Below are 26,518 nucleotides of genomic sequence, written 5' to 3'. Positions count from 1 at the left end.
AGTGGAACTATTTTTTCTCCATATCTGAAATCTTTCTGTTTCTGTGCATTCTTTTTTTTTTTTTTAATACTTTAAGTTCTAGAGTACATGTGCACAATGTGCAGGTTTGTTACATATGTATACATGTGCAATGTTGGTGTGCTGCACCAGTTAACTAGTTAACTCATTGTTTACATTAGGTATATCTCCTAATGCTATCCCTCCTCCCTCCCCCCACCCCATGACAGGCCCCGGTGTGTGATGTTCCCCACCCTGTGTCCAAGTGTTCTCATTGTTCAATTCCCACCTATGTGTGAGAATATGTGGTGTTTGGTTTTCTCTCCTTGCAGTAGTTTGGTCAGAATGATGGTTTCCAGGTTTATCCATGTCCCTACAAAGGACATGAACTCATCCTTTTGTATGGCTGCATAGTATTCCGTGGTGTATATGTGCCACATTTTCTTAATCCAGTCTGTCATTGATGGACATTTGGGTTGGTTCCAAGTCTTTGCTATTGTGAATAGTACCACAATAAACATACGTGTGCATGTGTCTTTATAGCAGCATGATTTATAAGCCTTTGGGTATATGCCTGGTAATGGGATGGCTGGGTCAAATGGTATTTCTAATTCTAGATCCTTGAGGAATTGCCACACTGTCTTCCACAGTGGTTGAACTAGTTTACAGTCCCACCAACAGTGTAAAAGTGTTCCTATTTCTCCACACCTTCTCCAGCACCTGTTGTTTCCTGACTTTTTAATGATCACCATTCTAACTGGTGTGAGATGGTATATCATTGTGGTTTTGATTTGCATTTATCTGATGGCCAGTGATGATGAGCATTTTTTCATGTGTCTGTTGGCTGCATAAATGTCTTTTGAGAAGTGTCTGTTCATATCCTTTGCCCACTTTTTGATGGGGTTGATTTTTTTCTTGTAAATTTGTTACAGTTCTTTGTAGATGCTAGATATTAGCCCTTTGTCAGATGGGTAGATTGCAAAAATTTTCTCCCATTCTGTAGGTTGCCTGTTCACTCTGATGGTAGTTTCTTTTGCTGTGCAGAAGCTCTTTAGTTTAATTAGATCCCATTTGTCAATTTGGGCTTTTGTTGCCCTTGCTTTCGGTGTTTTAGACATGAAGTCCTTGCCCATGCCTGTGTCCTGAATGGTATTGCCTAGGTTTTCTTCTAGGGTTTTTATGGTTTTAGGTCTAACGTTTAAGTCTTTAATCCATCTTAAATTAATTTTTGTATAAGGTGTAAGGAAGGGATCCAGTTTCAGCTTTCTACATATGGCTAGCCAGTTTTCCCAGCACCATTTATTAAATAGGGAATCCTTTCCCCATTTCTTGTTTTTGTCAGGTTTGTCAAAGATCAGATGGTTGTAGATGTGTGGTATTACTTCCGGCGGCTCTGTTCTGTTCCGTTGGTCTATATCTCTGTTTTGGTACCAGTAGCATGCTGTTTTGGTTACTGTAGCCTTGTAGTATAGTTTGAAGTCAGGTAGCATGATGCCTCCAGCTTTGTTCTTTTTGCTTAGGATTGTCTTGGCAATGTGGGCTCTTTTTTGGTTCTATATGAACTTTAAAGTAGTTTTTTTCGAATTCTGTGAAGAAAGTCATTGGTAGCTTGATGGGGATGGCATTGAATCTATAAATTACCTTGAGCAGTATGGCCATTTTCATGATATTGATTCTTCCTATCCATGAGCATGGAATGTTCTTCCATTTGTGTCGTCTTTTATTTCGTTGAGCAGTGGTTTGTAGTTCTCCTTGAAGAGGTCCTTCACATCCCTTGTAAGTCGGATTCCTAGGTATTTTATTCTCTTTGAAGCAATTGTGAATGAGAGTTCACTCATGATTTGGCTCTCTGTTCATCTGTTATTGGTGTATAGGAATGCTTAGGATTTTTGCACATTGATTTTGTATCCTGAGACTTTGCGGAAGTTGCTTATCAGCTTAAGGAGATTTTGGGCGGAGTCGATGAGGTTTTCTAAATATACAATCATGTCATCTGCAAACAGGGACAATTTGACTTCCTCTTTTCCTAATTGAATACCCTTTATTTCTTTCTCTTGCCTGATTGCCCTGGCCAGAACTTCCGACACTATGTTGAATAGGAGTGGTGTGAGAGGGCATCCCTATCTTGTGCCAGTTTTCAAAGGGAATGCTTCCAGTTTTTGCCCATTCAGTATGATATTGGCTGTGGGTTTGTCATAAATAGCTCTTATTATTTTGAGATACGTCCCATCAATACCTAATTTATTGAGAGTTTTTAGCATGAAGGGCTGTTGAATTTTGTCAAAGGCCTTTTCTGCATCTATTGAGATAATCATGTAGTTTTGATTTTGGTTCTGTTTTTATGATGGATTATGTATGTTGAACCAGCCTTGCATCCCAGGGATGAAGCCAACTTGATCTAGCAGCACATCAAAAAGCTTATCCACCATGATCAAGTTGGCTTCATCCCTGGGATGCAAAGCTGGTTCAACATATGCAAATCAATAAACGTAATCCATCATGTTCCTGTACATTCTTTTGCATTCTACATGATCTTATGTATGTTTAAAAACACATTTTTACATTTCTTTTTTTGTGTTTTTAGGCCGTGTTGGCCAGGTTGGTCTCGAACTCCTGACTTCAGGTGATCCGCCCATCTCAGCCTCCCAAAGTGTTGGGATTACAGGCATGAGCCACCATGCCCAACCCATTTTTACATTTCTTGAGCAGGAGCCCTGTAGTTTAAAAGTCCCCTTTATTTTCAGCAGTGTACGTTTAGGACAAATCAGATGTGTGAGTAGGTAGAAAATATTTACCGTTTACTGTGACAGAACAGATGAACAAGAATGTATTTGGTTTTATTTGTAATATAAAACAACTATGAAGGGAATGCCAAACAATAGTAGTAAATCAAACTTTGGAAATACCTCTGAAGTAGAATTCTATAGTAGCTTTAATTGGGTATTATTATCAGCTGGTCTGTTTGGGATTTGTTTGATGAACTGTTACATGACTTTGACTGCCAGCCAACCATTATCCTGGCTGCTCCTTAGCTGACTGCCAGTCAACAATTACTCCATGCTGATTCTACAGTTTTTCCACAGTTGTCGGTGTTCTAGTTCTGAGTATAGTCTCTTGGCATAATGTGGTTCATAAACGACTGCACTGATAATTTTGTTAGAACTCACCACTTGCCAGATAGCCCAGATACCATATGTTACTCATTCAGGAAATAACTCTTAAGAGCCTGCCAAATGCTAGTTATTTAAAGGCAGTGGGTTATAAGGGTGAACTGAACTTAGCTTCTTGGAGCATACTACCTAGTGGTATAGGCAGACAATAATCATTGAGTAGGCAGATACCTAATATTATTTCAAATGGTGATAAATTATTATGAAAACCATAAAGCTGAGTAAAGAGAAGAATGATGGGGAAGGGCAGGATACATTTGAACCAGGGTGGTCAGGGGAGGTCCTGTTTGATGGGTAAGGGGCCAGGCCATCATGAAAGGTCTTGTAGGTCACAGTTAAAGAATTTGAGTGCTAATTTGAGTGTAATAAATAACAGATAAAGGGTATTTAATAATATGTCAAAATTTGTGTTTTTTGTTTTGTTTTGAGACAGAGTCTTGCTCTATCGCCCAGGCTGGAGTGGAGTAGTGCAATCTCGGCTCACTGCAACCTCTGCCTCTCGGGTTCAAGTGATTCTCCTGCCTCAGCCTCCCGAGTAGCTGGGATTTCAGGCGTGTGCCACTACACCCGGCTCATTTTTGTATTTTTAGTAGAGACAGGGTTTCACCACATTGGCCAGGCTGGTCTCGAAACTCCTGACCTCAGGTAATCCATCCACCTCAGCCTCCTGCGAGCCACTGTGCCCAGCCTCGATTTTTGTTTTGAGAACACAATGACTGTGCTCCATAGAGGACAGATTGCTTTCAAATGTTAATAGAATGGAGGCGGGTGGATCACCTGAGGTCAGGAGTTCCAGAACAGCCTGGTCAACATGTCGAAACCCTGTCTCTACTAAAAATACAAAAATTAGCCAGATGTGGTGGCATGCGCCTATAGTCCCCGCTACTCGGGAGGCTGGGCAAAAGAGCGAAACTCTGTCTCAAAAAAAGAATGTTAATAGAAGCAAGACCTACAAAGATGTACGTGTGCATATATACAATACACTGTATTCAGTTTCTGGAAGTTCGTGAATTCACTGAAGTTCTCAGAAGTTGAAAGATTGAAGTTAACCCCCATACCCTAGTTCCTAGGTGATAATCTAATTCCCAGGTTTACTAGTGAGTATAATACACTTAAAAATTGAGCGAGTTCAGCTTTTCACTTGAAGAATTTGTTTTAATAGCGGAGTTATACAATTTTTGCTAACTTAGAATGTTTTTTATATGCCAGACTCTAAATTAGGTACTTTATATACACTATCTTATTCATTCTTCACTGCAATTTAGTGAAGTTTGTACCATTATTATCTTTACCCTAGATCCATGGAGTTGCCCAAGTAGTGAAGCTGGATTTCAAACTCAGTACCTGTTCTTTTATCTACTAAACCAAAAGTGTTCAGTATAGTCTCCAGGATATGTAGTATGTAATGAAACTGTTGTTGCCGCTGCTGTTCATTGATGTAGCAAATATTTTTTCTTTCTTTTTTTTGAGACAAGGTCTTGCTCTGTTACCCAGGCTGGAGTGCAGCGGCATGATCTCAGCTCACTGCAGCCTCCACCTCCCAGGCTCAAGTGATTCTCCCCTTTCAGCCCCCCAGGTAGCTGGCACTACAGGTGCAAGCCACCATGCCTGGCTAATTTTTGTATTTTTTGTAGAGATGGGGTTTCACCATGTTGCCCAGGCTGGTCTTGAACTTCTGGACCCAAGTAGTCCTCCCCATCTCAGCCTTCCAAAGTGCTGGGATTACAGGCATGAGCCACCGCACCTAGCCAGTGTAGCAAATGTCTTTTTTTTTTTTTGAGCAACCATTCTTACTGCATTTTAATTTAATCAGTTTTTTTTTTTTTTTTTTTTTTAAAGATATACAGTCTTGTTATGTTGCCAAGGCTGGTCTTGAACTACTGGGCTCAAGCGATTCTCCCACCATGGCCTCAAGCGATTCTCATTTCTCAGCCTCCCAAGTAGCTTGGTGGCATGTACCACCAAACCCAGCTATTTTTTTTTTTTGTTTTTTTTTGAAATGGAGTCTCGCTCTGTCGCCCAGGCTGGAGTGCAGTGTCGCAGTCTCAGCTCACTGCAACCTCTGCCTCCCAGGTTCAAGTGATTCTCCTGCCTCAGCTTCCCAAGTAGCTGGGATTACAGGTGCCCACCACAATGCCCAGCTAATTTTTGCATTTTTAGTAGAGACGGGGTTTCACCACATTGGCCAGGCTGGTCTGGAACTCCTGACCTCAAGTGATCCACCCACCTCGGCCTCCCAAAGTGCTGGGATTGCAGACATGAGCCACCACGCCCGGCCTAAAAACATTATTAATTTTTTTTTTTTTTTTTTTTTTGAGATGGAGTCTCGCACTTTCGCCCAGGCTGGAGTGCAGTGGCGCGATCTTGGCTCACTGCAAGCTCTACCTCACGGGTTCATGCCATTCTCCTGCCTCAGCCTCCTGAGTAGCTGGGACTACAGGTGCCCACCACCACGCCTGGCTAATTTTTTGTATTTTTAGTAGAGACGGGGTTTCACTGTGTTAGCCAGGATGGTCTCAATCTCCTGACCTTGTGATCCGCCCGCCGAGGCCTCCCAAAGTGCTGGGATTACAGGCATGAGCCACCGCGCCCAGCCTAATAAATTTATAAAGTAATCTCTCTCTCTTTTTTTTTTGGAGCCGGAGTTTCACTCTTTTTGCCCAGGCTGGAGTGCAATGGCATGATCTCGGCCCACTGCAACCTCTGCTTCCCAGATTCAAGGGATTCTCCTGTCTCAGCCTCCCGAGTAGCTGGGATTACAGATGTGTTCCACCACACCCGGCTAATTTTGTATTTTTAGTAGAGATGGGGTTTCACCATGTTGGCTAGGCTGGTCTCGAACTCCTGACCTTACATGATCCGCCCGCTTCGGCCTCCTGAAGTGTTGGGATTACAGGTGTGAGCCAAGGCCCCTGGCCTTTTTTTTTTTTTTTTTTTTTTTTTGAGACAGGGTCTCCCTCTGTCGCCCAGGCTGGAGTACAGTGGCAAGATCCTGGCTTACTGCAACCTCCGCCTCCCGGTTTCAAGCAATTCTCCTGCCTCAGCCTCCTGAGTAGCTGGGATTACAGGTGCATGCCATCACAGCCCAGCTAATTTTTGTATTTTTAATAGAGACAGGATTTCATCATATTGCCCAGGCTGGTCTTGAACTCATGAGCTCCTGCAATTCACCCACCTTGGCTTCCCATAGTGCTGGGATTACAAGTGTGAGCCATTGTGGCTGCCCTAGTAGAAAGTCTTAAAGAAGTATTAAACATATACTAGCACCTAACTGAGACTTTTTCCTTATGTCAGTTTTAGTTTATATCTTGTATACATATCCCTTATAATCATTTTGTAAACCATGAATGGTATATATCCCCTGCTTTAGGAAACACTATGGTGCTATACTATTTTATTATTGTTGTTCAGCTACCTGGAGTATCTCAAGACCTAGCACAGGTTTTACCATTCACCTCCTCCAAAGGGGAGAGAATATACTTAAAGGGGCTAACTTTGAAAATATGGGCTATTTCCTTCCCTTCTCTGTTACTCCTTCCCTCCCTCCTTCCCTCTCTCTGCTCTTCCTCCAACCACTTTCCTCCCTCCCTCCCTCCCTGGCACTCTCAAGAAAAAAGGCCATTATGTAGATGATAGTTGGAAATTGCTAGAAGGGGTCACATAATTATGGATTCTTGTATCCGGTGCACAGTTGTCATCCAGGGATTTCCCTCCATTGGCCTTCTGGAGATTTCCTTCTCTTTTCCTATGCTGGATGTCCCGTTTCCTACATCCTAAGTCTTTCTCTTGCTATATTCCTGTAACAAATCCCTTGAGAAAGGAATTATGGGTCAGGTGCGGTGGCTCAAGCCTGTAATCCCAGCATTTTGGGAGGCCGAGGCGGGTGGATCACCTGAGATCAGGAGTTCGAGACCAGCCTGGCCAACATGGTGAAACCCCATCTCTACTAAAAAAAAAAAAAAAAAAAAATTAGCCAGGCGTGGTGGTGTGTGCTTGTAGTCCCAGCTATTTGGGAGGCTGAGGCAGGAGAATTGCTTGAACCTGGGATGCGGAGGCTGCAGTGAGCAAGGTCATGCCACTGCACTGCAGCCTGGGTGATAGAGCAAGACTCGTCTCAAAAAAAAAAAAAAAAAAAAAGGAATCATGGAGGTTCAAATTTTTGTAATCATGAATGTCAGAAAATATTTCTCTAGTTCTGTCCCTCACTGATAGTTTTGCTGATTATTGTAAATTGGAGAGATAGTTTTCCTTCAGAATCTAGGAGGCTTTGCTCCATTATGTCTTCTAGTGTTGTTGAAGAGTTTGAAGTCATTCGGATTCCTGATTTTTTTTTTTTTTTTTTTTTTTTTTTGAGACAGAGTTTTCACTCTTGTTGCCCTGGCTGGAGTGCAATGGCGCAATCTTGGCTCACTGCAGTCTCTGCCTCCTGGGTTCAAGGGATTCTCCTGCCTCAGCCTCCCAAGTAGCTGAGATTACAGGTGCGCGCCACCACACCCGGCTAATTTTTGTATTTTTTAGTAGAGACAGGGTTTCACCATGTTGGCCAGGCTGGTCTTGAACTCTTGACCTCATGATCCGCCCGCCTCAGCTTCCCAAAGTGCTGGGATTACAGGCGTGAGCCACCGCGCTGGGCCTGTATTTTTTTTTTTTTTTTTTTAAACTGTAAAAGTTTATGGAATCTGGTCCTCCATTATTGTGAAATTTAATGTGTTAGGCATTTGATAGGCTATTTTAATCTGATAGTTCAAGTTATTTCATTGTGGATTTTTTTCTTTTTTCTTTTCCTTTCTTTCTTTCTTTTTTTTTTTTTAATTTCCAGACATGGTCTCTCTCTGTTGCCCAAGCTGGAGTGCGGTGGCACAACACAGTCACAGCTCTCGGCAGCCTCGACCTCCTGAGCTCAAGTGATCCTCCCACCTCAGCCTATACCTGGGAGTACAGGCGTTCGCCACTGTGTTGGAATAATTTTTATAATTTTTTGTAGAGATGAGGTTCTCACTGTGTTGTCCAGGCTGGTCTTGAACTCCTGGGTTCAAGTGATCCTCCTGCCTCACCCTCCCAAAGTGCTGGATTACAGGCCATTGTGGGTTTTTTTCTCTGTGTGTTTTGGTCTTTATCATCCATGTTCGAGGGTTTCCTAAAAAGTCTGATATTCCTTGGCAACCTCTTTATTTTTTTTTAAAGATAAGATTAAAAACAAATTGGAATCTTTGGGTGCATGGATGAGATTTGTTGTCTTTGAGCTTTATTGTAAGGTAAGGGAAACTAAAGATTTTAGTTTCTTTGAGTTTGGTTGCCCCACTGGGGAAAAGGGGTTTCTGCAGTCAAGGATTCAGTTAGTGTAGTTTGCAGAACAGTATTCATACTCTCAACTGTGTCTGGAATTCTCCAGTCAAGAGATCCTCTAATTTACCTTCTCCAGGAATATAAGCCTGGGACTACTTTTTTCTTTTTTCCTCTTTACGTCAGATGGGTAATGTGTCCATGTCATTACAAGGTTTGAAGAAGGCACATCTCACACATGAGTGTGAAAACTCAATCATGCTTATAAACTACAAAAGGATCAGCCTGGGGACTGAGTTTTAGAGAGTTTCAGAGTTTCAGAAGAGTTTCAGAGAGCTCTTTGGGAACTAGGTTATTGAATTCTACTTTTTGTCCAAGGAGTATAAAAAATAGAAAATAGTCTCTTTCTTTTAAGGTGCTGATGGAAAGCTGACTAATGTGGAATTCTTAGAAAGATTATACCCACTGTTGTTGGTTGCCTTTATCAATCTGTATCTTCACCTTCTCTAAACTTTTAGAAGGCTTTGGCACTTAAGAAAGAGGAAGTAGTAGCACAACCCTCCTTTTCCGGGTTAAACCTACTTCTCCCTGCCCTAAAAGATCAGAAAAAACAGACAGTGATCCATTGCTTCAGAAAATAAGTTTATTGTGACAGTTCACCCAAGCCTACTCTTTTTTTTTTTTTTTTTGAGACGGAGTTTCGCCCTTGTTGCCCAGGCTGGAGTGCAACGGCATGATCTCGGCTCACTGCAACCTCTGCCTCCCGGGTTCAAACGATTCACCTGCCTCAGCCTCCCGAGTAGTTGGGACTACAGGCATGCGCCACTGCGTCCGGCTAATTTTTGTATTTTTAGTAGAGACAGGGTTTCACCATGTTGGCCAGGCTGGTCTCGAACTACTGACCTTGTGATCCCCCTGCCTTGGCCTCCCAAAGTGCTGAGATTACAGGCGTGAGCCACTGTGCCCTGCCAAAATTAAATAATTTATTATCAAACATTTAAAATTAAATTTGAAGGAGAATCTTGTGATACAGTATTTGGATTGAGAATGTAGTTGTGTGAAAGTACATGTGTATGTGGAAAAGGATTAGGGCCACAGCCCCAAAGTCACCATTACTAAATAGAAAAAGGTCCATTTTGAACAGATGTACCTCTGCAGAGATGTAGCTCAGCTAGCAGGAAAACTTCTACATGTGAATTAGAAGGATCCCCATCCTTCATGCTTATGCTGTCTGTATACCAGACATATGGCCTAGCAAGTGAAGCATGGGCTGAATTTCCACCCTCTCTCATCTCTTGTGGTGGGTGTTCTGTGGGATAGAAGCTATAACAGTATCGTTTATCTGTGTTAGGTGCAATGCTAAGTGCTTTACAAACACTACTGAACAATTTTGTTTTGTTTTGTTTTTGAGACGGAGTCTCACTCTGTCGCCTAGGCTGGAGTGCAGTGGCGCGATCTCGGCTCACTGCAAGCTCCGCCTCCCGGGTTCCTGCCATTCTCCTGCCTCAGCCTTCCGAGTAGCTGGGACTACAGGCGCCTGCCACCACGCCCGGCTAATTTTTTTGTATTTTTAGTAGAGATGGGGTTTCACCGTGTTAGCCAGGATGGTCTCTATCTCCTGACCTCTCGATCCGCTTGCCTTGGTCTCCCAAAGTGCTGGGATTACAGGCGTGAGCCACTGTGCCCGGCCACTATTGAACAATTTAGTAACAACTCAATTAGATAAATATTATCTTTATTTTACAGTTCTTCTGCCCAGACATCTTCTGAACTTCATAATTCTATATCTAACTGCCTATGTCATTTATTTTCAATATAGTGAGCCACCACGCCTGGCCAGCTTTTAAATTTTTTTGTAGAGACAGGGTTTTGCCATGTTGCTCAGACTGGGTCTCTAACTCCTGGGCTCATCCGCCCACCTTGACCTCCCAAAGTGCTGGGGTTACAGGCATGAATCACTGTGCCTGGAACAATCCTTATAAGATTTAAGCCTGGCCAACACAGTGAAACCCCATCTCTACCAAAAAATACAAAAATTAGTCGGGTGTGGTGGCATGTGCCTGTAGTCCCAGCTACTCGGGAGGCTGAGGTGGGAGAATCGCTTGAACCCAGGAAGCAGAGGTTGCAGCGAGCAGAGATCGTGCCACTGCACTCCCTCCGGGTGACAAAGTGAGACCCTGTCTCCAAAAAAAAAATCGAAGGTAGATTGTGCCTTTTGTGCCTTTCCTCTGCTCAGGACCTTTCAGTGGCTTCCCACTTCACTCAGTAAAAGGCAAAAAATCCTTTTAATAACCTACAAGGCATTATGTTACCCACATTGTCCCTGCTCCCCTACATTGTACTCACTTAACTCTATGATCTTTTTACCATTCCTTGTACAAAGGATTTTCACTGGCTGTTCTTTCTGCCTGGAATGTTGTTCTCTCAGTTATCTGCAAGTCAGACTCACTGATTTCCAAGTCTCAGCTGTTACCTCTTCGTTGAGACCTACTGTGACCTCACTATGTAATTGCAGTCTGCCTCCCTTTCCCCAGCATTTATCACCCACTATCATAGAATTTACTGTGCATGCCTCCACCAGAAGATAGGCTTCTCTTATGATCATGGATCCTTGTGTTTTGTTCCTGAGGTAGCCCAAGCATCTTGAACAGTGCCTGATACGTAGTAGGCACTCAGTAATGTTTATTGCATGAATAAGTGATGAAAATTGGTATATGGGAAAGGTAAGCAATTTGGTGAAAGGCCAGGCCATACAGCTAATAAAAGGTGGAGGTAGATTTTGAACTGATACTTATTTATTGTGCCTCTAATATTAGAAGATGATACCCCAAAAAATGTGTTAGGATCCCTAAAATTATGAGTAACTTCCCCTTTATCCTCCTTCCCAAATTTAGTTTTTATTTTATTGTAAATAAAAATATAATTAGGCCAGGTGTAGTGGCTTACGCCTATAATCCTAGCACTTTGGGGAGGCTGAGGTGGGAGGGTCACTTGAGGCCAGGAGTTCAACACCAGCTTGGGCAAGATAGTGAGACTTCGTCTCTACAGAAAATAAAAAATTAGCTGGACTCAGTGGTGTGCACCTGTAGTCCCAGCTAATCAGGAAGCTGAGGCAGGAGTATTGCTTGAATGTGGCTCAGGGCTGCAGTGAGTCGTGATCATGCCACTGCACTCCAGCCTGGGCGACAGACCCAGACCGGTCATGCCTTAGAAAAATAAACAAATAAAAGTATAATTAGAAACAGATTATCAGAGTAGAGGGAAGAGCCAGATACCAGGAAGCCTGAGTAGGCTGCCACAAGGTTGAAATCTGGCACCTCATCTTAGGAACCGCCTCTCCCACAAATGCACGGATCTTAACATGTGTGATGGTGTGATGAAACCCTGGTGAGATTTGTGAATATTCTGAATACCATGTAACCTTGGACATTTTTAGTTAACCTTTATGGTCCATAGATTCCTCACTCTAAAATGATAATTTCTCTTATAGGGGGTTGTTGGGAGGATTAAAAGGGATATTGTATGTAAAGAACTGATACATAATAAGCATTCTGTATTAGCTAATACATTAGCTAATATCATTATTGTTGCTGCTGCTTAGTTGATACAGTTTTAAGAAATTTATTTTTTGGTGGATATATCTTCTTGCCTAGTGAGTTTTAGCGAGTACCAAAATAGAGAGCAAACACTTACTGTTTTTGTTCAGATAGCCAAACAAGCTTTGTCAAGTATTTGTGTTTTTTCATGGACACTTGCTTGTGGTTCTAATTTTATATTACATCTTAAACAATAGCCACCTTTTCGTAATTATTTACATAAATTTTAATAATTAACATGTGGATTCTTCAACTACCATTGTTTCATTGGTTTTGCATTTTTGGTTGACTTCTGTGGGTCAGCTGATTTAAAATGATCCAGAGGAATTATGATACAACTGTCATGATATTTAAAAATTAGTGAACTGGCTGGGTGTGGTAGCTCATGCCTGTAATCCCAGCTGAGGACAAGCTGGTGAATCACTTGAGGTTAGGAGTTTGAGACCAGCCTGGCCAACATGGTAAAACCCTATCTCTACTAAATATATAAAAATTAGCCAGCATGGTGGCTCACACCTGTAGTCCCAGCTACCTGGGAGGCTGAAGTGGGAGGATTACTTGAACGTCGGAAACAGAGGTTGCAGTCAGCCAAGATTGCACCACTGCCCTCTAGCCTGGCCAACAGAGTGAGACCATGCCCCCTGCCCCCCCAAAAAAATAGTCTCAGGTTCATCATACTTATATGAATAGAAGTTACTGCCAGTGTATCCATTAAAGTATCTTCTACTTTAAAGTAGAAATTTGAATGATAAATAAGGTCACAAAATAACTTACAGTGCCTGAGAAAAGAATGACAGTATAATATACTGAGATTTTTTTCTTATTAACACGATAATGAAATACATGAAAACTAGTAGAGTTGAGTTACATGAAGTAGGAAAAATGACTTTTTTAAAAACTTTTTTTGTAGAGTAGGTGTCTAACTGTGTTGTCCAGGCTGGTATTGAATTCCTGGGCTTAAGTGATCTTCCAGCTTCAGCCTCCCAAGTAGTTGGGGCTACAGGTGCATGCCACCACACCCGGCTAGTTTTTAGATTTTGTAGAGATGAGGTCTCAAGATTGCCAAGGCTGGTCTCAAACTCCTGGGCTTAAGTGATCTTCCTACCTTGGTCTCCCAAAGTGCAGGGGTTAGCCCAGGCTGGTCTCAAACTCCTGGGCCTAAGTGATCTTCCTACCTCGGTCTCCCAAAGTGCAAGGATTACAGGCATGAACTACCGTACCTGGCCAGGCTGTAAGCCCATTTTATAACTTGAATATAGAAATAGTTTTACACTCTAACTTTTTAATTTTTGAGATGGAGTTTTACTCTTGTTGCCCAGGCTGAAGTGCAATGGCTCACTACAACCTCTGCCTCCCAGGTTCAAGCGATTATCCTGCCTCAGCCTCCTGAGTAGCTGGGATTACGGGCACGTGCCATCACACCCGGCTAATTTTTGTATTTTTAGTAGAGACGGGGTTTTGCCATGTTGGCCAGGCTGGTCTCAACCTCCTGACCTCAGGTGATCCACCTGCCTCGGCCTCCCAAAGTGCTAGGATTACAGGCGTGAGCCACTGTGCCTGGCCACACTCTAACTTTCTAAAAGAAATATTCACATAGGGAATAAATGCAGTTGAGAGATTATAGAAAGATATGGCTTTGAAGAGTTTACACCATAACAATCATGAATTGCTTGATTAAAGCAAATATATCCTCAAAGTCCAGGTGGCAGAATGATGCATGAAGCCAATAAAAGGCAATTTTTTTTTTTGGTGAACCTAGGGAACCTACCACCCTCAGAAATAATGTCGACCAGAAAAAATAGTTATAGAGAAGTTTATATAAATTCATGATTGATAGATGTAGAGTAGGTGACTACAGAAAGCTACGATAACTGGCAATTATGAGTCATCCCTTTTTTTTCTGTCCTAAAACGTCCCCTGGTATCTTTCAGAGATTGATTTTGGGGTTAGGCCCATGTAGTAACTTTTTAATGGAATAGTAGCCAAAGTAGAGGAAGGCAAAACAGAGTAGAATCTAGGCCTTTTGATTTTTGAAGCATTCTGTGATGATTGGTAGGGGTGACCAGGGGAAGTCAGGAATCCAGAGAGAAGTAGCTTGGAACCAGGTAAACCTAATTTCTGTAATAGACTAGAATAATTTGTATTAAGTAAATTGTAGGCTTCTGAAATAATTTATATGGTTTAGATATCATGATAAATTATGATTACACTATGTCTTCTCTGGCATGTAAAAGGTAAATGTTTTGCCTATAGAATACAAGTTCCCAGACTGTCTTACCAAATAAATGTTTAAAGCCTGGGAACTTTTGTGGTAATAAAAGTTTTTACTACTGTTTTATATATATGAAGAGGTTTTTTTTTTTTTTTTTTTTTTTTGGGAGACAGAGTCTCGCTGTCACCCTGGCTGGAGTGCAATGGCACAGTTTTGGCTGACTATACCCTCTGCCTTCTGGGTTCAAGCGATTCTCCTGCCTCAGCCTCCTGAGTAGCTGGGACTACAGGCGTGCAGCACCAACCCTGGCTAATTTTTGCATTTTTAGTAGAGACGGGGTTTCACCATGTTGGTCAGGCTGATCTTGAACTCCTGACCTCAGGTAATCCACCTGCCTCAGCCTCCCAAAGTGCTGGGATTACAGGCGTGATCCACCCCGCCTGGCGAAGAGAGTTATCTTTTTAAAAAAAACAGAAAACAAAAAAACTTTATCATTGAGCAGAAATGTGATTTTACAATTAGTTTCCATATAAACTTTTTGTTACCAAAGTATCTTCAAATTACATACTTAACAATATTCTTTTAAACAACGCCTTTTTTTTTTTTTTTTTTTTTAAAGACAAGGTCTCGGTCTGTCGCTTTGGCTGGAGTGCAGTTGTGTGATTGTGGCACGCTGCAGCTTCGACCTCCTTTGCTCAAGTGATCCTCCCACCTCAGCCTCCCAAGTAGCTGGGTCTACAGGTGCATGCCATGACACTCAGCTAATTTTTGAAATTTTTTTGTACAGATGGGGTCTTGGTATGTTTCCCAAGCCGGTGTTAAACTCCTGGGCTCAAGTAGTCCTCCCATCTCAGCCTTCCAGAGTCCTGGGATTATAGGTGAGAGCCATGGTGCCCAGCCCATGAACAATTAACATTTTTTTTTTTTAATGTTTGGTTTACCTTTTTTTTTTTTGAGACAGAGTTTTGCTCATGTTGCCCAAGCTGGAGTGCAGTGGCGCCGTCTTGGCTCACTGCAACCTCCCACCTCCTGAGTAGCTGGGATTACAGGCATGCACCACCACGCTTGGCTAATTTTTTGTATCTTTAGTAGAAATAGGGTTTCACTATGTTAGCCAGGCTGGTCTCAAACTCCTGACCTCAGGTGATCTGCCTGTCTCAGCCTCCCAAAGTGCTGGGATTACAGGCGTGAGCCACCGTGCCCAGCCTACTTTTTTTTTAATGCTTATCTATTTCCTGCAGTATGGTTTACTTTCGATATTACACTACGCATATAGTACTTGGAAGTATTAAATTGTATTGGTATTGGTGACAGATGACACTGACCTTATTCTTAAATTATGGAAAATGACTCGTGTGTGTGTGAAGGGATCTCACTGTGTTGCCCAGGTGGACTTCAATGGCTCTTCACGGGTGCAGTCATGCACTACAGCCTCGAACTCCTGGCCTCAGGAAATCCTGAGTAGCCTCCTGAGTAGCTGGGGGTAAATATTCTTTCAGTTAGACCTTTAGCTAATGTATTGGGAGCAATATTCTTTCCTAGGAGGTCTTGTTTTTAAACCAGTCCTGCCTTAAATTGTTCCAATTTTAGTTCTGTGGCTTTGAGTCTGAGGTAATTTTCAGTTTATTGGTATTAGAAACATTCCTGTGTTTGTGTAGTGCTGGGTGTGAAATGTAAAGTTAAATCTTTAAATAGTTAATAGATACTATTAGATTGCTATACTTCTGTGGTTTATACTCTTTACTGTGAGAGTAGAATACTTCAAATGCTTGTGCTAGATGTTTTGTCTTTTTAATTTTACAAATCTGGCTGGGCACAGTAGCTCACGCCTGTAATCCCAGTACTTTGGGAGGCTGAGGTGTGGGTGGATCACCTGAGGTCGGGAGTTCAAGACCAGCCTGGGCAACATGGTTAAACCCCATCTCCACTAAAAACACAAAATTAGCCAGGCATAGTGGCGCATGTCTGTGATCCCAGCTACTTGGGAGACTGAGACAGGAGAATCACTTGAACCCAGAAGGCGAAGGTTGCAATGAGCAGAGTTTGCGCCACTGCACTCCAGCCTGGGCAACAGAGTGAGACTCCGCCTCAAAAAAAAAAATAAAATAAAATAAATTTTACAAATTGATATTAAAAATAGTTTTTATATTTGTTTCCCTACTTTATATATAAACATATATGTTTGTTGGCCTTTGTATTGCTTTTCTGTGAATTTAATTTTCTGTTTTTTTCCAATGGCATTGTTCATCTTTTACTAATTTTTAGGAGCTCCTTGTTTTTTTTTTTGTTTGTTTGTTTTGTTTTTGTTTTTGTTTTTTTGAGTTGGAGTCTTGCTTCATTGCTCAGGCTGGAGTGCAGTGGCGCAATCTCGGCTCACTGCAGCCTCTATCTCCTGGGTTCAAGCAATTCTCCTGACCTCAGGTGATCCACCCACCTTGGCCTCCCAAAGTGCTGGGATTACAGGGGTGATCCACTGTGCCCAGCCAACATGTCTCTCTTTTTAAATGATTGATCTTTTCCAACATGACAAATTTCTCCATTCATAAGAGAATGCATTTGATTTTAGAACTTATCTGTGGAACTTTGAAAGACCTTTCACATGCAGAAGCTGATTTTCACTTTGGCTTAGCTAGTTTTAGTATGTGTCTAGGATGTGTGTGTATGTGTGTCTGTGTATACATTTTTTTTAACATGGGGCCTTTAGTCAGAGAAATTACAGTATTAAAAGCTAGATCTATGCTTATATTTGAAGGTAGTATCAACAGGGTTTCTGATTATCTCCATTTAAGATTGAAGTATGTTGCTGCTATATGATTTTTTTAGAAGATGCTTTTTCTTCCTTGTTTTCAGATGTCTGCCCTGATTTTTCAGATGTTTGCCTTGATAAAGGAATACCTTAGTAGAATTTTCTGTGATTAACAGGTTAGAGTTGTACCCCTCTTCCCTGACACAACTTGTAGGGCCCTTGAAGCAGCATTGTCTGCGTATTTCAGCATATTCTGCAAATATGACCTATCGTTTGTATGAGTATGTGCCATGAAAATGGTTAGGAAGGCCAGGTGCAGTGGCTCACACCTGTAATCCCAACACTTTGGGAGTCTGAGGCGGGTGGATCACCTGAGGTCAGGAATTCAATACTAGCCTGGCAAACATGGAGAAACCCTGTCTCTACTAAAAATACAAAAATTAGCCAGGCGTGGTGGTACATGCCTGTAATCCCAGCTACTTGGGAGGCTGCGGCAGGAGAATTTCTTGAACCTGGGAGGCAGAGGTTGCAGTGAGCCAAGATCGCGCCACTGCATTCCAGCCTGGGCAACAGAGCAAGACTGCCTGAAAAAAAAGAAAAAAGAAAAGAAAAAGGTTAGGAAACATTAACTTAGCCTGCCTCTTTTTTTTTTTTTTTTTGAGACAGAGTCTCGCTCTGTCGCCCAGGCTGGATGGAGTGCAGTGGCGCGATCTCAGCTCACTGCAAGCTCCACCTCCCAGGTTCATGCCATTCTCCTGCCTCAGCCTCCTGAGTAGCGGGGACTACAGGTGCCCACCACCACACCCGGCTAATTTTTTGTGTTTTTAGTAGAGACGGGGTTTCACCCTGTTAGCCAGGATGATCTCCATCTCCTGACCTCGTGATCCACCCGCCTCGGCCTCCCTAAGTGCTGGGATTACAGGCGTGAGCCCCCGTGCCCGACCCTTAGCCTGCCTCTTAAGCTGTAAGTGGTCTTGATATGGAGATAGAAAATAAAATACTATGAATGACAAATAATCTAAAACTTGAATTAAAGCAGGTGTATTTTTATTTTGTCACTTTTTATTAAAAGTTATTGTAGTATGTTCTCTAAGTACCAGCACTATATTTTGAGTGCCTGCAAGACTTAGAATTCATTGTAAAATTACTGTTCTTGGGCTGAGGTTACATTTTAGTCTCGTCAGTGGATTCTTCACCAATCAATTGGAATCAGTCAATTCCAATACAGTCTTTCCCCACTGTTGAATATAGAATAAAATCTATTGCAAGCTGGGTGCAGGGGCACACGTGTGGCAGGACCGCTTGAGCCTAGGAGTTCAAGACCAGCCTGGGTAACATAGTGAGACCTCATCTCAGTTGAAAATATATATATATATATATATATAAAATAAAATTCATTACAGTTCATCTTGCTGGAAAACAAAATACTGTTTTTGTAATTAAAATTTTTTTTTAAATTTAGAGATAGGGTCTTGCTGTGTTGACCAGGCTGGTCTTGAACTCTTGGCCTCAAGCAGTCCTCCCATCTGGGCCTCCCAAAGTGCTGGGATTACAGGTGTGAACAACTGCGCCCGGCTGACAAAGTATTTTTTAAAGATGTACCACTAAATGGAGATTTGATTCACATTTGATAGTTTTTGACAGGTCTTTTCTATTTAAAAACATTACTGTTTTTGTAGCATTATTTTGGCTTTTCCCTTAATTTAGTAAATATTTGAGCGCCTTTGTATTCCAGATACTGAGCAAGATTGGCAGGGTTCTGCCCTTATGGAGCAGAAGGAAGGTAGGGGGACTGACTAAAACTTGAAAACTATCTAACATAAGTACCATGCAGAAAATGAAACAGTATTAATTGGCAGAAGGAGAGCAGGCTATTTTGGCTAGTGTGGTTAGGGAAAGCCTCTTTAAAGAGATGTTTCTTGGGTGGAGACAAGATGTGAAAAAACCAGCTTGCCTGTTTTTGGGGTTTCAGCCTTGCAGGTGAAGAGAAACACGAAGTTCAGAAGTCTTGAGGCACAAAGTCTGGCATGTAATGAAAGAAGGCCTTTAGACAAAGCCTTGTCAAGGAGTTTAGATTTTATTCTGAGTTTTAAAACAGGGGAGTGACACAATGAGTTGCATTTTAAGCTTGTTCAGGCTGTTACATGGATCATTAGGAGCTGTATCATTTCAGGCTAGTGAGATGCTCAGATGAGTCTGCCTTCTGTCTCTTCCCTCATCTATTTCTCTGTTATCTGGTCTTAAGCTCCTCCATCTTTTCCTTTTTAGTTGGAAAAAAACTCAAAGATCTAGAAAAAAGAGCTGTGTGTACTCCTAAGAAGGGACCTCACAGTAACCTGGGGATAGAGTTAGGTAGGAGTGAGTCAGGGCTCAGGTTGAGGTTCTAGAGGCAGGAGGCAGCGAGATCTTGTTCTGTCATCCCCTCTTACAGAAATAAAATATGCCGATAAAAGTTTATAGTGTAATAGTAAAATATAAAAACAAAAAGTAAGTAATGTAGAAAATAAAAACCCTTCACAGTCCTGCTGAAATGATTACTGTTAACACTTTAATTCTAGAGTTCCCTATCCATTTATTTATTTCTAGATTTCCCTCCCTCTTTGTCAATTAATATTAAAGGGTTCAGACTATATATTTTGTTCATTTTTTGTTGTCTTGGATATCTTTTCCCATCTCTGTATATATGGATCTACTTTATCACATGGATATTAACATGGTTTATTTAATCCCTATTGCTAGGCATTTGGTCTTTACCACAGTTTTTCAAGGGTATGAATAGTGCTGCAAGGAATATGCTTACACATGTTTTTATACACTTGTCTTAGGCTTCTGTAGGACAAATTTCTGGAGTAGAATACTAGATCATTCTTTAAGAACATTTCAAACTTCTAATAGATATTACCATATTCTTTCCCAAAAAGAATGTACCAAGACTGTATGAGAATAACTCCATATTGTGATCTTCAGTTGTCTCTAAACCTCTTTGGTTTTCTTAGCTGTCATCTAAGAATACTAAATATCTAATCTCCCTCTTGATTTGGGCATGTGATGTGATTTAGCATATAGTGGATATTAAGTTAGAAACTTTTGGTTGAAAACAAGGTTTGGATTCTGTGGTCTTTAATTCTAGGCCATTTCAGCTCTGACTAAAATGATTTGAGTGTTAGTGTTATATATGGGAAGGTAAGGGCTATGGAGTCAGTGCAGCCCAGTTCAGAATCCCAGTTTGCCACTTACAAGCTGTGTGTGTGAGAATTTTCTCAACTGTAAAATGGGGACATAATTCCTACCTAGAGTAATACTGTAAGTATTAAGGTGGATAATGATTGGAATGTATGCTATGTATCCTGCCTCATAATAGTAAGCTTCTAGTAAATGGTAGCTATTGTTAATAATAAAACAAGTTTCTGAAGGAGGAAGGCTTGAAAAGATGGGATTCCTTATCAACCTCAAAGTTTTCTAAAGGAGGAAACCCTACCCCTCTTACGTCTACATGGTTTCTGACCATGAACTGAACTCTGAACTCTGAATGTTATGGTAGAAAATTCATGGACTTTAAATTTAAACAGATAAGGAATCTGGTTATTTTACCCACTGCTGGGGTGTTCTTGGGCAAGTAGCATGACTTCTGTGTCCAAAAAAGAAAGGGTTTGCAGTGACTGAACCTGTAATCCCAGTACTTTGGGAGGCTAAGGAGAGTGGATTGCCTGAGCTCAGGAGTTCAAGACCAGCCTGGGCAACATAGTGAGAGCCTTTCTCTACAAAGAAACTGTTTTTAAAAATTAGCTGGGCATGGTGATGCACGTCTGTGGTCCCAGCTACTTGGGAAGCTGAGGTAGGAGGATCATTTGAGCCTGGAAAATCGAAGCTGCAGTGAGCTGTGATCATGTCCCTGCACTCCAGCCTGGGCAACAGAGCAAGACCCTGTCTCAGAAAATAAATTAATTAAAAAGAAAGTGTGGATGGAGGAAGGGATTAAAAACCTGGCTGGGCACGGTGGCTCATGCCTGTAATCCCAGGCGTGATTTGGGAGGCCGAGGCAGACAGATCACGAGGTCAAGAGATTGAGACTATCCTGGCCAACATGGCCAACCCCATCTCCACTAAAAATACAAAAATCAGTCGGGCGTGGTGGTGCATGCCTGTAATCCCGGCTACTCGGGAGGCTGAGGCAGGAGAATCGCTTGAACCTGGGAGACGGAGGTTACAGTGAGCCAAGATCGCGCCACTGCACTTCCAGCCTGGCGACAGAGTGAGACTCCGTCTCAAAAAAAAGAAAAAGGAAAAAAGAAAAGGAAAGAAAATCTTTGGGGTTCTTACACAAATTAAATGAGATAATTTATTATTATTATTTTTTTGAGATGGAGTCTTTCTCTGTCCCCCAGGCTGGAGTGCAGTGGCGCGATCTCAGCTCACCGCAAGCTCTGCCTCCCGGGTTCACGCCATTCTCCTGCCTCAGCCTCCTGAGTAGCTGGGACTACAGGCGTCTGCCACCATGCCCGGCTAATTTTTTGTATTTTTAGTAGAGACAGTGTTTCCCCGTATTAGCCAGGATGGTCTCGATCTCCTGACCTTGTGATCCACCTGTCTCGGCCTCCCAAAGTGCTGGGATTACAGGCATGAGCCACCACGCCCGGCTTGAGATAATTTATAAAGTGCCTAAAATACATCCTAGAAATATTAGTTTTTCTTCCTTGAAGTCATAAATTATGGCTTACACTTTTTTGCAGGTATTTCTCATAGTACTAATGTGTTGCTCACACTCAAGGGTAGTTGCTTAGGAAGAAGAGAAATGTAATTGAAAAAGTAATAGACGAGAAGTCTTGAGACCTGGGCTCATGTTCCAAGTTGGCTTTTTTTTTTTTTTTTTGGGAGATGGAGTCTCGCTCTTGTCCCCCAGCCTGGAGTGCAATGACGCGATATCGACTCACTGCAACCTCCACCTCCTGGGTTCAAGTGAATTCTCCTGCCTCAGCCTCCCTAGTAGCTGGGATGACAGACACCCACCACCATGCCTGGCTAATTTTTGTATTTTAAGTAGTGACAGCATTTTACCATGTTAGCCAGGCTGGTCTTGAACTCCTGGCCTCAAGTGATGCGCTGGCCTCGGCCTCCCGAAGTGCTGGGATTACAGGCATGAGCCACTGTGCCTGGTCCCTTGCTAAATGTTTTGTTTTGTTTTTGAGGCGGAGTCTTGCTCTGTCACCCAGGCTGGAGTGCGGTGGCATGATCTCCGCTCACTGCAAGCTCCGCCTCCCAGGTTCACGCCATTCTCCTGCCTCAGCCTCCCGAGTAGCTGGGACTACAGGCGCCTGCCACCATGCCCGGCTAATTTTTTGTAATTTTAGTAGAGATGGGGTTTCACTGTGTTAGCCAGGATGGTCTCCATCTCCTGACCTCGTGATCCACCCACCTCGGCCTCCCAAAGTGCTGGGATTACAGGCGTGAGCCACCGTGCCCGGCAGTCCCTTGCTAACTCTTTTAACTGCTGGTCCCATTTTCCTCATCTATGAAATATTTTATGGAAATGTACTATTAAAGAAACTCTTCTTTGCTGATGAATGCAGGAGGTATCATTAAAAACCCACACAGTGCTATTTTCATAATTACTCTTTATGTATTGTGTTCTTGGGTTAAATACTTTTGTTCTAGAGTTACAATTATTTGTGTTTCTTACCAGGTTTAAGAATTGTTTAAGCTGCATCAATGGAGCACATACAGGGAGCTTGGAAGACGATCAGCAATGGTTTTGGATTCAAAGATGCCGTGTTTGATGGCTCCAGCTGCATCTCTCCTACAATAGTTCAGCAGTTTGGCTATCAGCGCCGGGCATCAGATGATGGCAAACTCACAGATCCTTCTAAGACAAGCAACACTATCCGTGTTTTCTTGCCGAACAAGCAAAGAACAGTGGTATGTGAACATTCTACTTAGGAAATTTAGCCGTGTATCTGCCTGTGGAACACATTAAGGATCGTGTTGTTCAACTTAAAGAGGCAAAATATTCATTGTCATTTAGGGTCTTTATTGTTTTTTTTCTAACTGCAGATTTATTTCTTTATATTGCTGTTCCTTCCACACCCCCTATTTTTTCCTACCTCTTGGCCTTCCTTCTGTTACTCTTGCCTGGAATGTCTTCCTTTGTGCCACTTCATCCAAACAAATAGTACATTCTTATGGGTATGTTTCAAAGACTTTTCTTTGAAAAATCTCTAGGCCTTTCCAACTACTTATTTTAGAAGACATTTTATTTCTTCTATTAAAATATTCACCTAAAGCTTTTTGAATATTACAATCAAGTATAAAGAAGAAAGTAAAATTACATAGAAAAAATTATTTTTGTATATTTCATAGGCCCAGGACCAGTGTGGAGGCAGCTTAGAAATCATGGAATCTTCTTTTTCAGGGCACTGACACCAGCCACTTAGTTCTGCATAGTTTATTTTTGTAGTACCAGTGATAGGTTCATATTGGCATCATGGCAGGACACTGCCACTAGGTTTTCTGATAGAAAATTTATTTTCTTTTTTTTTTTTTTGAGACGGATTCTCACTCTGTCGCCCAGGCTGGAGTGCAGCTCACTGCAACCTCTGCCTCCTGGGTTGAAGTGATTCTCCTGCCTCAGCCTCCCAAATAGCTGGGACTACAGGCACACACCACCACGCCTGGCTGATTTTGTGTGTGTGTGTGTTTTTAGTAGAGACGGGGTTTCATCATGTTAACCAGACTGGTCTCAAACTCCTGACCTCACGTAATCCACCCGCCTCGGCCTCCCAAACTGCTGGGATTACCAACATGAGACACCATGCCCAGCCTGATACAAAACTTCAATTTTTCTAAGAATTTAGCACTCAAAAAGTTTTCTGGCTGGGTGTGGTGATTCACACCTGTAATCCCAGCACTTTGGGAGACCGAGGTGGGCAGATTACTTGAGCTCAGGAGTTCGAGACCAGTCTGGGCAACATGGCAAACCCCATCTCTACAAAAAAAAAAAAATCAAAAAAGTAGGCCTGGTGCAGTGGCTTGTAATCCCAGCAGTTTGGGAGGCTGAGGCCAGCTCATTACTTGAGGTCAGGAGTTCAAGACAAGCCTGGCCAACATGGTGAAACCCCATCTCTACTAAAGTTGCAAAAATCGTAGCCAGGCATGGTGTTGCACGTTTGTAATCCCAGCTACTTGGGAGGCTGAGGCAGGAGAATCACTCGAACCCAGGAGGCAGAGGTTGCAGTGGGCCGGGATTGCGCCACTGCACTCCAGCCTGGGCGAAAGGGTGAGACTCTATATAAAAAAAAGAAATAACAACAAAAATATAGTCAGGCGTGGTGGCATGCGTCTTTAGTCCCAGCTACTCGGTACTCAGGAGGCTGAGGTGGGAGGATGGCTTGAGCCCAGGAGGCAAAGGTTGCAGTGAGCTGAGATCGCACCACTTCACGCCAGCCTGGGTGACAGAGAGCCAGACCCCTTCTCAAAGAAAAGAAAAAAAAAAAAAGTTTTCTACTATTATGGATAAAACAAACAAAACCAACCACCTGGCCAAAACAGAAAAGTGAAATTGCATTGGTTTTGCTTGGTGGAACTTTTGAGAAAACTTGAGTTCAAAACTTCCATGCCTCTTCCTTTCCCATCCTCTGTTCTTTGTGTAAAATCAATGCATTGTGTTTATTCCATATAGTCAGGTGAAGCAAGGTTCTGAGGTGGGGAACCCCTGTCTAGTTTTCTGTTTGCTTCTAACAGTTCCACTCTTCCCAATTTGTTAATAAATTGTTCATACTTTTTTTGTGAACCTAAGGAGCCTCCCAAGTGTAGTGTTGAATACTTAGGTGCATTTTGAACTGAAGGCAAAACTCAAAAGTCTTAACTTCAATTAAAGTTTGAGTAAGTTTGTCTCTCTTCCTAAAAATGAAAATTTTATGGCTGGCAAAATAAGCAGTAATAATCCCCTATATCTGAACAATGGTCTTCCATTTGCAAAGTAATTTTACCTAATGTTTCTCATTAATTTTCTTTGTGACCTTAAATTGAGAAGTCAGATAGAAAGTGTGTGTTATGAGAAGCTGAAGACCATTTGGTGCTTCTTCATAGTGTTATTGAGACTATCTTCTCCATCCCCATCTGCTACCAGTTTGCCCAGAAGGCTGGGAAACTTAATTTGGCATAGTGATTAAGTGTATGAACGTTTAAAACAAGAAAACCCCAATTTAAATCCTTGCATTGCCTTTTATTAGCTGTATCATTTAGACAAGTTCTGTACTTTTTTGATCCTCTTTCCTGACCTTTATGAAATGAGGCTTGTACTTAGCACAGTGGCTGATTGATAAGTGAAGTGGTAGCTATGATTATTATTATTATATGTATTCCTTTTAGATGGAGGCTCTCACTGTCACCCAGGCTGGAGTGCAATGGCCCAATCTCGGCTCACTGCAACCTCCACCTCCCAGGTTCAAGCGATTCTCCTTTCCTCAGCCTCTCAAGTAGCTGGGATTGCAGGCACCCGCCACCACGCCTGGCTAATTTGTTGGTATTTTTAGTAGAGACAGGGTTTCACCATGTTGGCAAGGCTGGTTTCAAACTCCTGACCTTGTGATCTGCCTGCCTCGCCTTCCCAAAGTGCTGGGATTACAGACATGAGCCACCGCGCCCGGCTGCTATGATTATTTCTTAGCTTTTTATACATCTATGTAGTCCTTGATCCCTCCATTTGAGCACAGCTGGTGGTTGGAAACCAAGCTTGACTTCTCCTACAGCTTATGAGAAGGTTGTAGCCTGGGTTAGTTTTGCCTGTTTCTTTGGGTAAAGATGAACTAACTGTGGAAGAACTAGCTGCTTTCACCAGGCACTCAGCTTCAGGAAAGCGGCAGAAGAGGGAAGAGTCGCTTAGCTAGGCCAGCACCATCAGTCAGCTCTTTTTACTCCTCCCCAGGTTGCTTCACTTCCTGAACCCAGAATGACTCTCATAATCACTCAGTGGGGTCTAGAAATTATTTAACTGATTTCAGCATGTATCCCTGGAGGGCTATAAAGAGGAGAATGAGACAGAGGACCTGTATCTGATTTAAATAATTTTAGATGTGATAATTAGGTTTTTGAGTGTTTCTTGGAATTTTTATTTTCTAAATGTGTGCCTCTTTGACTTCCTCCTGCTGCTGTTGCTGCTATTGCTGCTGCTGCCACTGCTTCTAATTATTATTAGATGAGTGATTGACTGGAGCCAAGGACCATTGCTATTAGAATCAGCTGACCAGCAGGTTAAAATACAGATTCATTCTGTATGAATGGGCTTTATTCCATACTAACTGAATCAGAATCCTTGGATGTGTTGGACAGATAGATGGAATCTATATTTTCACAAGCTTCTCTGAGGATTCTCATGCCAGCTACATTTGGGAACCTGACTGGATTAGACGATATTTAAAGAACTGTCCAGCTTGAAGTATGATTTAATGAAGACTGATAATGTAACAGATATCACTTTATAGCTTAGAAAACATTGGTATACAGTATTTGATGCAGGTCA

The 26,518-nt window shown here is 42.1% G+C and overlaps 1 protein-coding gene and 1 non-coding gene across 2 annotated transcripts in view; one reads left to right on the top strand and one right to left on the bottom strand.

Annotated features, from left to right (window-relative positions):
* The window catches only part of RAF1 (Raf-1 proto-oncogene, serine/threonine kinase), a gene marked incomplete at its 5' end in the record, with an annotated part of 79,909 nt that overhangs the window by 22,121 nt on the left and 31,270 nt on the right, over positions 1 to 26,518 (top strand). Inside the window, 1 exon segment of the mRNA NM_001133258.1 lies at positions 22,685 to 22,917. Coding sequence (NP_001126730.1) covers positions 22,711 to 22,917 — 207 coding nt within the window.
* Positions 8,631 to 8,731, bottom strand: LOC112132928 (small nucleolar RNA U13). Its single transcript, XR_002914629.1, has one exon. It is a non-coding gene; the product is annotated as a small nucleolar RNA U13 (small nucleolar RNA).

The sequence above is a fragment of the Pongo abelii genome, chromosome 2, assembly GCF_028885655.2.
Source record: "Pongo abelii isolate AG06213 chromosome 2, NHGRI_mPonAbe1-v2.0_pri, whole genome shotgun sequence".
In the NCBI taxonomy this organism is placed as follows: Eukaryota; Metazoa; Chordata; class Mammalia; order Primates; family Hominidae; genus Pongo; species Pongo abelii.
This window is presented reverse-complemented; position numbering and strand designations above follow the sequence as displayed.